This window comes from Phaeodactylum tricornutum, chromosome 28, assembly GCF_000150955.2.
Source record: "Phaeodactylum tricornutum CCAP 1055/1 chromosome 28, whole genome shotgun sequence".
NCBI classification, from domain to species: domain Eukaryota; phylum Bacillariophyta; class Bacillariophyceae; order Surirellales; family Neidiaceae; genus Phaeodactylum; species Phaeodactylum tricornutum.
Genome location: NC_011696.1, coordinates 330,679 through 344,782, shown reverse-complemented (window position 1 = coordinate 344,782; position 14,104 = coordinate 330,679). Strand labels below are relative to the sequence as shown.

Here is a 14,104-nt window from a genome sequence, read left to right as displayed (position 1 = left end):
ATAAGAAAATCCAGGATATCTACCGGATCCAGATGCTGATAGGAAGGCTCCACAGGAATCCAGCATGTATATTGCCACGATAACGCTTCCAATCCTTCGCCGACGACTCAAACCATGCAAATAAATAGAACTCATGATCGAAAGTCGTCCACGCTACACCGATGCAAGAGAGTCGCCTGTGGATCGACCCTGGTCCTCCAGTTTCCAGATGGTCTAGCCCACTCTGGCTAGGCTGCGAAGCGCACCTGTTTTCGGAGCAACGGAGTCCAAATTGTGTATTTTGGGTAGCCGCAGAATCTACTTTTGCAAAGGTACCATACCCAAATTTGCTTCCCAGATTTTTTCTGGAATATGGAATTTAATGTTTCTCGAGAGGTATCTTCGGCAACATGATATGTTGCATTAACAGTAACTGTAACTAACAGGAGCAGGCTAAGACTCTGGAGAGTCGTGATACGACCTAACACTGCACTTGAAGTGAGAATCGCAGGACTCGAAAAATACTGACTGTTGGTACTCTAATTGGTTTTGAAGTCAATGTTAAAGCAGTCCTTGCATACGTAAGTACAGGTTCATAGCGAGCGAGAGGCTTATGTTAAGAGTAGGATTGCTTCAAAACTACAAAGAATGCGTTTGCGTAAGATACGGAACATCTTAGGTTGCTCACAGTCAGTTACTATGTCCATTGGCCTGCTGAAACCTAGAATTCCGCCCTCCACGTTAGCGTTCATAGGAATTAATTTCAAGCGTAAGGGGAAAGCTTCTCGGAACTGTGGACTACCCCGAAACATGTAAACTTAAAAAGTCCCATACCACAATTTCCTGCAACTGCGGCGACTACAATATAACAAGAGTCATTATAGAGATTTCGAGCGCAAAGTGCTGAAGAGATTCAAAAAAGAAGGAAAGCCATCAATCCGAGGTCATCGAACTGGCAAAACTCTTTCCTTGTTTCAAGACTGGACATCCGTTGCAGTCATTGTTTTCTGCTCCTTCCATTCCTTTTGTGAGACCATGCTGCTGTACAATCTTTAAGTATTCCCGCATCTGCTCACGCTGCTCGGGTGTCAACTTTGGAAGCCGTGCTTCTCGGTCTTTTTTGCTCCACTCCGCGAATTCTTTGGCCTCCTGTAAATGCTTCAGACCGTCTCGTTGGTCCCGTGCACCGGCCTCCAGCAATATGTTTTTCTGGATCTTGAAAAAGCCGACCTAGGCATGGAATAAGATAAGAGAGAAAATAATTTAATACGGAGCATTTCGTTCATGACAAAGCTTACTTTCATCACCGACCCAATTACGATGCCACCAGAGATGAGTGTCCAAAGGAATTGTTTTTCTTTGGAAAGCTTTTGCCACGCAGAAAACATTATTACTTGATCTGTGCCAATGACAGGTGAATCCCATGAAGCTACACTGTTCAACGAGCTTGTTCCTTGTGTTGTCCGGCGTAAAATCATGAGTCTTCGGTCTGTTCTCAAACGACCTTCCCTCATGCTTGTTGTCTCGATAATACGGTCGACCGATTTCGAGGTAATTCTCTCGGAGAATTGTGGGCTGGCGTGGCCAGAAGGAGACACTGGAATGGGGTCCAACATTTTTAAACATGTGAGTCGTAGCGGTACTAATGTAAATGCTGACTTTTGACACGGTGACCAATTCTATCACAATACGGCGAAAGTACTTTCACACCTGGACGTCGTCCGATAATTGCTTGTTTCTAACAGTACTCCGCCATCGACCATGGGAACTTTGTGCTCCTCGACGGGCCTGGCGGAATACCTATTCACGGTCAAATAACAGGAAGTTCATCCACGTGTGAGGAAAATAAGAGATTCACCACGAGTATCTACCTTTTATCTAGAAGAGTAGTAATCCCCGGCAAAAATTACCAGTATGTTCAAAAGATTTGACCCAAGCCATGACACATCAACCAGTACGCAGGTGAAGGCGTCGATCCAGCGATCACTCAAGTCTCAAATTCTGGATCGTCATAAATCTATTACTGAAGATACTCTGGAGGTACTCCTTCCAAAAAAGTCGCCGTTGGTTCAGTATAAAGTGGGAAGTCATATGATGCTGTACTGCAAACGAAGTGAACATGAAGACAAGAGTCCGACTGACGAGCCAGTTCTGTTTCAGCACCGGGATGGACCCATCATGCCCACTCTCAAATTGCTACATCGGTATCCAACTTTAAAATTTACTCAGGTGACTGTTGACAAAGGAGCTATTCCCTTTTTGCTGGGTGGCGCCAACGTCATGTGTCCTGGATTGACAAACCCTGGCGGAGAAATGCCCGCAGACGGCTCTGAACAAGACGAGCACGGCTTTGATAAGCCGGGATTGAAAAAGGGCGATGGAGTGGTGATATATGCAGAAGGAAAGGAGTTTGCTATTGCTGTTGGCACGATGACCATGAGCAGTTTGGAAGTGTACGTAGAATCGGAGTTTTGTAAAGCAACAAAAGATCGTCTTCAATTCGAAGCGTAGTACTGACACTTGATTGTACATTTGTCACAGGAGGGGGAAAAATAAGGGAATAGCTATCGAGCTAATGCATTACTTGGGCGACGGGCTTTATCAGACGGACGAAATATAAGTTGAAAGAGGATGAAAGCGATGTCCATTATTTATTCAGATAGAGGATACCTTACTTCGTTTTAAACTTTTGTTGTTCCAAATATTGTGACAAGTAGTATAACGCACTTGCTCGCCCCTTTTTCGATTTATCTAAATCTGCTTGTCGGTAGCAGTCTTCGGCTTCTTTGATGTATTTGTATAGGGGTCGAATGTTATAGTCTGCTGCTTGCATGGCGTTTGTGATGCGCTCAATTTGCGAGTAGCAAGGATTGAAATTGCGCCCTTTAGCATTCTAAAAAGGCGAAGCGCAAAAACATTGGAATTGTTATAAACCCGACTCAACATATGGTGCAGCAGGAGAGACTTCGTTCAACTCACCCGAGCTGCCATGCGCAGCATGTCCAGTGAGATTTTATACTTTTTGGGTGTCATTTCGTTACCGGACAAAGAAGGATATGCTTATTTGTTGCGTTTGTCAGCTAAATGCTGTCGATCCGTACGGTGACTGCTTTTATTGACGAAATTGGTCTATGCAGCAGGAGAGGTTACTCCCATCGTCGTTGCAATGAAGTCGGGACAGCGAGTGATATGGTCTCGGCAGTTTGGTCACATGTCGCGCATCGTTTTGCTATTATCTATTAGGACATATTGTACTATGAGCTTTATGTCTCACAACTCGCTTGGCAATAAGAAGCATAAATTATTCCCACCGAGTAGAAAGGATGCGACGAGACTTGAAACTTACATTACGCTTCACCGAGGAACTTGTTTACGGTAGACGATGAGGCTCATGAGCATTTAGAAATAGGCACGATCAGAGATATTCAAAGCCCCATAACAGGAATGTGATCACAAATTGATTATAGATTATACGAGGGTTTGGAAATGGACCTCGATTGTAGTACGATTCAATTAATTTTCGTCGACGTGACCAATGAATACGATCTCGATGAGGGTGATTGTCAGACTAAGAACCTGGACGCATTATTAAATAGGTTGAAACTCGCGTGCGTCTTTCAAAATGCGTGCGCATGTCTGGACGCAGATGTGGATGCGACGAACAAGGACGTATACAACGTTGTTCGAAAGGAAATTCTCCGGTTCGTCAAACCACGAGACCGCTATCTTGCCCTGGGGTCATTGCTACTGAAAAGCCAAGTATTTCATGATACATATGCACATCTTGATAGATCCTTAATAGTCAATGTTCCCCGGACCGAGCACAAAAAGCCTTACATCCCGGTTGCCACGAGGCTAGGCCATATTGAGGAATGTGACGTATACCCTTTCAGCATCTCCCATCAGTTTCCTTTCGTTGCGTCAGCTCGCCTCCTTACCGAGACCAGTGACTCAACAAAAAGAGAACATCCAATCCAGGTGGGTGTAGATATTGTCATATACGAAAACCATAATCCACAGCTGTATGACTCCGTTTTAGAATTTGTCGATGCTTTTCGATCAAGCTTTTCCGATGCAGAATGGGGCGATTTGCAGTTTTGTCGAGAAAATGAGCACAACCTATTAAGAGAGCTATATCTTCGCTGGGCGACAAAAGAAGCATACACAAAAGCACTTGGTGTTGGACTGGGGTTTAATTTTGCAAGTTTCGACATTCGTTTGGGCCCGCTGCCGTACGGAAGTCTCTGGAATACAATTGTCGAGGCACAGAACGAAACAATTCGATTTGAAGGTTGCGTTTTTACATTTGAAAAGATCCGGCCATCGATGGAGACCTGGCTGTTTTCTTTTCATCCTCTTTCCCAGTCACATGGTAGCTACGAAACGCAAGGCTGCGGATGTGTCGCGGTAGGGCCTCTTCGTAAGTCAGATTCTATTAACATTGAAAGTGACTGGACTACGCTGCCTCAACTAATTCAACAGCATATGCCATGCTCTCTGAATGATCAGGATTAGTCTCATAGTAGGCGACGAAGTATGGCTTTCTGCATTTTCTTTTCCTCTATAATTAAAGAAAAAGCTTTAACTGTTAAGCTCTAGGTGCTTTGTATAGCGGATTCGTTTACAGCGAACCGTAGCGTTGGGGGTTGCCGTCGGTACTGTTGATTGGGATAGAAGGAGCGTCGACGGCTTCGTCGAGCTCTGCATTTTGCCGTTGATTTCCGACGTCGAAACCAAGACGTTGACATAATAAGAAGACCACGACACCGAGCAGAATTCCGTACTCGACACCCGCTACCTGAATAAGACCAAAGGTGGCCAAACAAACCATGTACTCGACGGGCGTTACTTTGTTCCGCACATCCCACAACCATTCATACATCAAGTCGACACAAATCATTGACAGGAGCGACCCAAAGAAAAAGTTCGGTACGTACGCCAGAATGGGAAAGGGGACGAGCAGATATACTACTTGACACGCAGCCAAGACATAGCCGGCGATCCGCGACCGAATGCCTGCCCGTAAGGAAAAGATACTTTGACTGAAGATGTAGCTGCCCGTGTAGCCTCCCGTCAGACCGCTAACGAGATTTGACAAACCCACCATCTTGAGCTCGCCATTATAGTCCAGCGGTTCTTTAAGTTCCAGTTCGATGGCGGCCACATCCAATGAACTGGACAGCGCCACAACAAAGATCATACTCAATTCCGTTAACACTAGTTCGGGAATCACTGACCAGGCCACCTTGTCCAGTTTCAGATACTCCCACGTTTTGTACCATGGTGGAGGGGCGTCTGTTTCCCGAATCCATCCTGATTTGGCCGCCTCATCGATCGAAGTAGTAGTGGCCCACAAAGTACTGTAAAAAAGCAGTAGAAGTACAGCAATACAAGTAGGCAAAACAGCCATATGCCGAAGATAGCGCACCGATACATAAATGACAACGCCTCCGGCAATTCCCGGTACGACAAATTGCCAGTTGTCTAGAAGAACGGCAAACGAAACTTCAGTCGAAGCAGCCATGAGCCCAACACCGGACATCCCGCAAAACCAACCAATAAAGGCTAAGTAGCCACCTACAACAGAAGTTGGCAGGAGTTGTACGTACTGGGCCAGTTGAAATTGTCCAATCAACACCAATCCACAACCCAGTAGGGCTGTGCATAAACTGAGACCTATGGTCGTGGTCGCCAATAGTGTTTCGTCGTCGTATCCACGGCTGCGACAGTGCTCCACCATGTGGGATGCCATGCTCGACAAGAAAATTAAGCCGGCGTCTTGCACCTGCCCGACCGCGAAAGGTAGCGAAGACAACGTCGAAAAGCACAGCTGATGCACCACTCCTGATACGACTGTAAGTTTAACCAAAACAGGCATGTAGGGCGAAAAGGCTTGATCACGATAAATGATGGCACCGAAACTCATAAGGACGGGCAATACAATTGTGGCGTTGATCATTCCGTACATGGCGGAAATGAAAACGGGAGTAGTTTTGCCCTGAATTTTCCTTGTTTCCTCTTTCTTCCCTTCCGGTGTTGCAGCGTTGATCAATTCTAGGTCCATAGTCGGCTTTATCGACGATTTCAATTGATTCGGGATGAGCGACCGATCCATTGGCGATATTAAACTCCACTCGATGTCGGTGTGTTCGATTGACGCTCCCAGCGATCTAGATCTGACGCGCCGCAATGGCCGCGGGCTATCTGATAGGGTAAAGTGAGGACGACTCGTCATGGGGGTGGTCGTGTCCGATACCCAGCAGGAAGAAAACTCCTGGCGTTGTGGGCACGGCCGTATCAGGCGGGTGTCATCAGAGGATTGACGTCCTAGAAGTTGAAAGGTCTGCGCTGCTCTATCGCTGTTATTCGAGTCAAGGCGGACGGCATTGTCCATGTCGTTGACGATCCGCTCCTTTTGAGAATGCTCCAAAGGGTGCAACAACGGAGGGTCATCCTGAACACTACCGATAGACGGGTCCATAATAATTGATTGAGTATCGAAAAGGATCCTCGTCTTAGGACCTGCGCGTTACTCCTGGTATTGTATTCGTCCAGCTAGCACTTTGTGGGTAGTCAAGAAACAATGCTTTCACGTTGCAATCCAGTACAAGAACGCTTCGACGCTGTTATGACTTGTTCCCGTGCTTCCTTTTTCCTTTCCCTTATGAATCTTCACTCTAGGAATTGCTTCTTTATCAGAGGAAAGGTAAGGAGTGTACGAAACTGATAGACCATAAGAGAGACTCGCCTCTACAGAGAGGCGAAGAATCAACATTGCATGGCCCCGCAACCTTGCTGTTTTTTCGTGTGTGATCGAATATTCGTCGGCGTTCTGGTGGGAAAGAGTGACAGACCGTTCTTTTTTGGACTGTCGTAAAGATAAGTGTAAAATGCGATTGATATTTTGGTTCCACGGTCAAGGCTGTGAGCCAATCATCACGGGCAACAGCCGTTTGCGCTCTCCTCGGTCAGGACCCTCCAAAGAATTTGGCAGATTTTGTCGGCCGTGCGGGGCATCGATCCGCATCTATTGCTGCTCGTCTCTGCAGTTTCATCATCAGACGAGGACCCCGGACAACCATGAAGCTACCAGTGCTGCCTCTTCTGACGATAACGGTGTGTCCTTTTACCCTTTCCTTGGTAATCCGCAACAAATGTCGGCAAAGAGGACCAATCGATGTTTGGAAGTCGCCTCCGCCAAATTCTCCTCTCGATCCATCCCCATGGCGTAAGGTCCTTCCGGTATCGTTCCGAATCATTCCAAACACGTCAACGGCTCGGTTAGCATCGACCTCATCCGACCCTGTATCCACGAATGCATCTCGGGTGGTGTTTCAAAAAGTAGTACGGCCGTGCCGTGGAATGCCGGATCACGTGTTTTTGGGTTACCTCGTGGAGTATTTGCAGGATACGTACGAGTTACCTGACGGTCTACCAATGGTCTATCGAGAGGAGTCCAATACGATTACAGAAGCACTGAATGGCGACGAGCGTACCGACGACAATCGACTCCTAATCTGGGACTCATCGTTATCGCCAGACGCCTTGGCTACCTCCATGAGTGTGGAAGTCGTGGGAATCTTCACCGATGAAACCGATTCACCGTCGTTGTCGCGGTCCATTCCGAATATGGCCATGGTAGTGGTCAAGAAAGCACTGACGTCGGATCGAGCCATGAAGGCGTTGCCGCCAATGCTACAAAATTTATTCGCCGACTCGGAAAAGCGCATTTTGAAATCCTTGGAGCGTGGCCTCGACGATTTCATGTCCGGCAAAATTCAATCCGACGGTAAGCGGCAACAAATCGGACAGACAAAGCAGTCAAGAAATGACGCCCGCTCCAGCATGCTGACCGAGCTATTGGAAGCGGAGGAGCCGCTCTCTTCGATGAATCAGTCATCCAAGCCAAATACTTTTATTGAAGCTGACATTGAATCGGCAAGCGCCACCACTTCCAACGTGCCAATATCGTTAGCAGAAAAGCGAAAAGCGGCTTTGGAAAGTATGAATCCGGTGGAGCTGAAAAATAACACGAAGAGTGCATCCAAACCGGCAGAATCCGTAAAGGAATTGGACTATGCTGTACAAGCCGCTCGCAAGGCGGTGTCCAAGCGGAACAATGAGGATTTTGCTGTAGAGGCTGCGAGAAAAATAGCGAAGGCAAGAATTCAACCCGAAAAAGATTTGGATCAAATATCAGCATTCACGTCTGGGCGAGAGAGCTCGAGGATCCTCGAAATGCCTGCTGGCGACGAAAAAGTTACTGATCCGGAGTCGATCGATCTTAAAGCGATTCGTCCACCAAGTTTGGATCCACAAGCCACAGAGTTTCGCAAGCTTATGATGACGATTTCGACGCCTCAAGATTTTCAGAAACAGCAAAAGATTGCAGAAAAGGCACCTGTTAAGCAAAATAGTAGCATAGAAGGGGAGGCCCAAGAAATCAGTACACATGTTACAGGCAAGCGAAGACTCAATCTCACCACTCGCAACGAAACTAAACCAGAAATGTCTCTTCCAATCCTTGACCCATTAACAAACGAAACGTTCAAGGATGAAATTTTCCAAACGGCAAATAACGCCTTGACGGAATTGGCAGAGGCTGGAGGCGAGATGACGCCAGAAGAATTGCTGGAGGACGTTCTGAAGTTTGGTGACGAGAAGGACAGAGAGCAGCGAGTTGGTGACGGTTTTGTCAGTGGTGCCTTTGAGAAAGCTAAAGAGCTGCTGCGTGAGCAGCGTGATAGGCGCCAAAGACGGCTCAAAGAGGAAATTGCGACACGGGTCACTGATGATTATAAGCCCCTTGCTTCCGATATTCGAGAGCCTCGTGGGGTTCAATTTCAGGAATTCGACGACCAAGAGGAGCTGCGGCGGATGTTCGCTGCAGGTGAACAAATTGCAGACGGACGTATTGTTATGGCATCGAGAGCGGACTCGGTAGAATTTACCGATGAAGGCACGACTCAAGAAGATATTGATACGCTTATAGCATCCGATCGTACAATTTCGAGCCATGCGCGTATTCTGGATGAGGAGCTTGCAGAGCTAGAGCTACGCATAAATGCATCTCCTGGAGAAGAGTTTGACGGGCCTAGGAAAAACCCATTTTTTGATGTATTGTCTGGACCTGAGGTGTATAACCCCAATGTTGATCCAGAAACTGTGAACTGGCCTGGAGCAAAACCTGGATCAAAACACGTGAGACTTCCCCAGGAGCTGGATGAAGCTGTAAAGCAGGCTTCTTTCGCCGCTGACATTTTGATGAAAATTCAAGACCAATACACTGACTCACCACCTGATGTCTCTCGCGATATATCGTACAATATTGGCGGACGTGAACTATCTCAAAAGCAAGTCGATGAGCTTCGGAGACTAGTACTGGAAGCGATCGAGATCGGCATAATCGAAGATCCACTTGCTCTGCTTGCCGAGCGGTCTCGTTTGCAGATGGTCCTAGACGAGCTTTGGAATCAACCTACGGAAAGACTGCGGGACGTCGCATCCAATTTCAAGGACCTCTTACTATCCAATAACTTTGTTCCATTAATCAAAGAGCGCCTAAACAATATGGCAAACCTCGACCTCGATGCGCTGCGCCGGGACGACAATTCCCTGGAGAAGGATCATTCCAAAGAACGTGAAATCTTGGGTCAGTTAGTCGTTTACGCACAGCTCTTGTTGAAAGAGGCCAGGGCTGTCGGAGCGGAGTTGGAAGCGCAGCAGTTGGAGGTCATCCGTTCAATTTGCAAAGTAGCCATGGATCCTTCACATCAATCCGAAAAAGAAGCATCTATGGCATTAACAGATGCTGTTCGTGACATGCGGCCTCTATTGGACGACTCGTTTGTTGCATATCTGAAGTATGCAGTCGCGGAGGAAGAGGCTCGCCTGGCCCGTTCAGGCATGCTAGACGACCCAGAGCACAATCAATGGCTGTTTGTCTTGAAAATAGTACAGCAGGGCGTGTATTCAGAGATTTCTAGAGGAATCAATCGATACATCGAACATATTTGGTATGTTCTTCGCATGGAAACTCCATTAGAACGACGAATGCTCCTGCAAAAGCTGATCGATGCACTGCCAACACTCGACGTTCGTCCTTTTGTGCAAGTTGTGGATAATATTGTCGGCTCGTTAGGCGACAGCACCAGAGGGGAGTTCAATGCCGTTTCCGAACTTGGGGAAATGACTAACAAATTGCTGCAGCTTCATAGAGATATAAAGGAGCTGCTACCAGCTGATCGCGTTGCTTTAATGAGCAGGGATGCGGACGAATGGGCAGCGAAACAAAAGAGTAGGCTGCTGGAGCAACGTCGAGCGACGAAGCAACGGTTGACAGCCTCGAGACAAACGGAACATCTCGACGGTGAAATTGAATCGCTCGGGCGAAGAGGCGAGATGGAAAGGATAGAATAAAGTTTATTTAATAACAAAGGGCCATGCCTTTCTTGCTAAACACTGATTTAGTCGAAAATAGTGCAGCCAGAACTAGCCGTACAAATTCCGACCTCAGAATCAGCCTTTTCCGCGGTCCTCTCGGCATTGACTGCTTTTGAAGCACCCTTAAGTCTAAAGTGCGCAGCTTTTCGTCGCGCCAACTCCTTTACCAATACATCATCACTTACATTCTCTAGAGTTTGTACGATAGTATCCTCCATTTCGCGGGACGTCGTCTCTGCTCTTGCTTTCTGCACAGATGCGCTTTGCAGCGCTGTTGAATTTTGAAGCCCACGTTTCCTTTTTCGGCTTTTTGAAAGTGCATCGTTGGTGTAACAGTGTAGGATCGAAGTCATGTCATCATGCATCAATGGTAGAAGCGAGCGTCGAATGTTCTCATAAAAATTTGGAAACAACGTTTCTTCCCGACTCAAAAGCTTTTTGATTCTAGCACGTTCTTTCGGCTCTTCAAAGCATGCAGGACAATTTTCATTTATAACTGGGAGATTCGCAGATCTCGCAAATTCTGTCATAAGACTTTCGCGGCAGTACGCAAGAGGGCGGATTACTGAAATGCCTCCGGCATTGATTTGATAGTTTGCTTTCATTGTCCGAAGGAAGCCATTATGCATTACACTCATCATGAATGATTCAGCACAATCATCTAAATGCTGAGCAAGCACGAGTTTGTTGCAGTTGTTGCGACGTGCGCAAGCGTATAGATTGCCACGTTTCATCCGAGCACAGTAGGCACATAGCGACGAAACAACTTTCCCATCTTTACCGGACGAACTTGCCCGAGATACGATGTTATCTTTGATGAAGTGGTACTTCAACCCGAGAGTGTTGATATAAGGTATCAGCGGCGAGGGATCGAATGACGGAGTCATTGGGTCAATTGTACAAACCTCGATTTCAAATTTGATAGGAAGTTTCTTTTGAAACTCGAGCAGGCAATGCAGGAGGCTTAATGAATCCTTTCCTCCCGATAAACCAAGCAATAATCGATCGCCCTCTTCTAGCATCTCCCACTGCATGACAGCTTGCGTCACCAATCGCATCATTTTTGGCGGGGGTTTGATGTGTTTGCTCTTCTCTCTTTTTTTGTGCGTTGCCTGATAGGAATCGTCTACCTTCTTCCTCTGTTTAGAGACTTTACCACCCGGAGAGTCGCTTTCATCCGTAGAGACGATACCGCCAGCAATGACCTCCACCTTTGAATATGCTGCACTACCGTGTCCCCATACCGAACTATTTCGAGGAGCCTTCTTCATCACGCTTGGCGGCACACTACGAGAAGATGGAATAGCTATAGAAAATTTTTGTTGGGAATCAGTTCCAATCGGCAAATCCACTTTGCTTTTCTTTTGTGATGTAACGAATGACTGGAAATTGACCGATTCTCCGGAGTCAACTTGAAACACTTCACAATTCTCTGAGAGTTCACCATCGTCGATACCACTAATAATGTCATCGAGTGTCGACTCTCCGGAATAGTCGCCGTCGCGAAATACAAAGGACATAGAAGGTCCCAATTGCCCACGATTTACAAAAGTTTTGCTAGAAGTGGTATGTTCCGCAGGTTTACGTTTCCGGTCCTCCGACACTTCTTCTTTCATCCGAAAGCTATCGCTTTTCGCATTCGATTCTAAACATTCCTTCTTCCAAACAAGAGGACTTAAAGCACCTACTAATCCTTCATCGCCCAAAGGCAATTCTTTAGATGTTGCAAGGAAATCCGCAACTTCTTTTGGATGAACGTACCACCGCAATTCCTCAAGCTTCCGATCGTTTTCTCCTGTAGCAACCTCAGCATTTGCCATTTTGAAGACTTGGGTAATACTGCTCTGGTCAGCTTTCGCTGTGTACAAGATCTCATCAGCGTTAACGAAAGCTTCCTCCAAGACATTTCTGACACCTCTTGTGTGAACAATAGCCGATGTGTTTACTTGGTCAGTCAAATCCAGAGGAAAGTCATAGTGATTCAGCCATCGTCGCTCTTCTCGGCCTAAAGGTTTCCCCTGTCGACTAGAGTGTCGCCACTTGACAATCAAATTTTAGTTAGTTTCGAAAACAGCAAGGTATCCAGGCAACTTGCTAAGCATTTGCTTACCTCTCCAGTACGGTGGTTGCATCGATACTGACACATTAACGCCCAAGCGTTCCTCGAGACCCATACGAGAGCTTTCAGAACGTGTTCAATTTCCTCCTGATGCAAGCCTTTGAAGGGTAGGCTGAGCCGAGTGAAGCCTGGCCTAAGAAGCTCTGCTCGTTCCTTGAACTCTACCAGAGCCCGTTCGATTTCTCGGTTCTGAATATTGGGTGTATCGCCATCCGCAGATCGCTCTGTCAGGCCTAGAAGATTCTGCGAATAAGGTCCTGCACATTGACAGCCCCCTCGCGACTGAATTCCAAACACATCGTTCAAGACAGCGCACACATAGTTATAGTGGAGGAATCTTTTCCCAAATCGAACTAAGAAGGAAAAGATGGGAAGTTTTTTCCCCTCTTCTCCAGCCCCGAGAAGTACAAGATTTGGTGCGTGTTCTTGAAGGTATGTTTCCACTTTACTGTATGTCAAACAGTCGTGCTGTTGTATCGTTGAGGATACATCCTTTTCCTCCCTCGCCAATAAAGAGAACTGTTGCTCGGCTTTCCGTCTTAGTAGGAAGGTGAGACCAACTCTGACAATGCCAGTAATATTGGGAGTTCCGCCTTCGTATCTTTCAATCCGATTGCTGAGAAACCGATGATGCTCGTTTGTCACATAGAACACGGTACCACCACCTGATCGAGAAGGGGAATTAATCTGGCTAACAAGACGTTTCTTTATAATGAGAATACCGGGAGTACCGACACCACCGTACATTTTGTGCGGGCTGAGAAAAATGGCATCTTTCGCTACCAGCGACGCCGAAGGATACGTATCCGACGGTAGAGGATTCATATTCATGGACATGTAAGGTGCACCGGTTGCGTAATCGAAAAATGCCAACGCCCCGTGTCGATGCAGAAGTGCTGCAATCGCGTCCACGTCCGAAATTTTGCCCGTGACGTTGGACGCAGCGGTAAACGTGCCCATTTTCCAGCGACTTCGGTAATCAGGCTTCCGTAGCAAGCGCTCCATTGCCTCAAGATCCACAACGCGGCGCTTTGGGCATTCTGGTACTGTCACAATCTCACAACCCGATTCTCTCCAAGGCACCAAATTGGAATGGTGTTCATACGGGCCGACAAACACAACCGGACGTTTCTTTGTATCCTGACACGCATGTCGCAAGCCGAGACAATCAATCAAGAGTTCGACTGCAGAAGTCGTTCCATTGCCACTGGTAGAAAGAAAAAATTCAACATGGAAGCTTGTAAGACACCAAATCGCCCATAGCTAAGTTGTCTCTGTTTACCGCCCCATGAATACGTACGTAAACAGCACAACGTCCAAGCTGGCTTTCCCAGTGATTTTAGCGTTGGTTTCCTCGGCTACAATTTGACGTGCTTCAGCTACGAAAGCCGTACTCTGACTACCGGTGATACTAGTGTTCGTGTGGGTGTTTCCATACAAAGGCAAGCACACTTTTTCTACGTAACGTTCTATACTTTTGACGGGACGATTCGAAGCTGTCTGATCGCAGTACACCAAAGGAACCTGATAGTACCGGTGTCTGGGTAGGCCGTTTCGAGTGCG

At 47.0% G+C, this 14,104-nt stretch overlaps 6 protein-coding genes across 6 annotated transcripts; 3 read left to right on the top strand and 3 right to left on the bottom strand.

Moving 5' to 3' along the window:
• Nucleotides 1–912: 912 nt before the first annotated feature.
• PHATRDRAFT_41267 (predicted protein) lies at nucleotides 913–1,595 on the bottom strand (the record flags this gene model as incomplete). Its single annotated transcript, XM_002185141.1, has 2 exons — nucleotides 913–1,209; nucleotides 1,278–1,595. The coding sequence occupies 2 exons, from the start codon at nucleotides 1,593–1,595 to the stop codon at nucleotides 913–915; spliced, it is 615 nt and encodes a 204-aa protein (XP_002185177.1).
• Nucleotides 1,596–1,893: 298 nt separating this feature from the next.
• PHATRDRAFT_16787 (predicted protein) lies at nucleotides 1,894–2,599 on the top strand (the record flags this gene model as incomplete). The annotated part of the gene is made up of 2 exons (XM_002185225.1): nucleotides 1,894–2,432; nucleotides 2,521–2,599. 2 exons carry the CDS (start codon nucleotides 1,894–1,896, stop codon nucleotides 2,597–2,599), a joined length of 618 nt encoding a protein of 205 aa, XP_002185261.1.
• Nucleotides 2,600–3,465: 866 nt separating this feature from the next.
• PHATRDRAFT_41265 (predicted protein) lies at nucleotides 3,466–4,484 on the top strand (the record flags this gene model as incomplete). The annotated part of the gene is made up of 3 exons (XM_002185224.1): nucleotides 3,466–3,957; nucleotides 4,000–4,399; nucleotides 4,462–4,484. 3 exons carry the CDS (start codon nucleotides 3,466–3,468, stop codon nucleotides 4,482–4,484), a joined length of 915 nt encoding a protein of 304 aa, XP_002185260.1.
• A 116-nt stretch (nucleotides 4,485–4,600) lies between these two features.
• Nucleotides 4,601–6,634, bottom strand: PHATRDRAFT_50333 (predicted protein; the record flags this gene model as incomplete). The annotated part of the gene is made up of 1 exon (XM_002185140.1): nucleotides 4,601–6,634. Exon 1 carries the CDS (start codon nucleotides 6,458–6,460, stop codon nucleotides 4,601–4,603), a length of 1,860 nt encoding a protein of 619 aa, XP_002185176.1. The 5' UTR covers nucleotides 6,461–6,634.
• A 425-nt stretch (nucleotides 6,635–7,059) lies between these two features.
• Nucleotides 7,060–10,435, top strand: PHATRDRAFT_50332 (predicted protein; the record flags this gene model as incomplete). Its single annotated transcript, XM_002185223.1, has 1 exon — nucleotides 7,060–10,435. One exon carries the CDS (start codon nucleotides 7,060–7,062, stop codon nucleotides 10,396–10,398), a length of 3,339 nt encoding a protein of 1,112 aa, XP_002185259.1. The 3' UTR covers nucleotides 10,399–10,435.
• A 427-nt stretch (nucleotides 10,436–10,862) lies between these two features.
• PHATRDRAFT_4708 (predicted protein) lies at nucleotides 10,863–11,522 on the bottom strand (the record flags this gene model as incomplete). The annotated part of the gene is made up of 1 exon (XM_002185139.1): nucleotides 10,863–11,522. A coding segment is annotated over one exon (660 nt), but the record flags the coding sequence as incomplete, so codon positions are not given.
• Nucleotides 11,523–14,104: the final 2,582 nt, after the last annotated feature.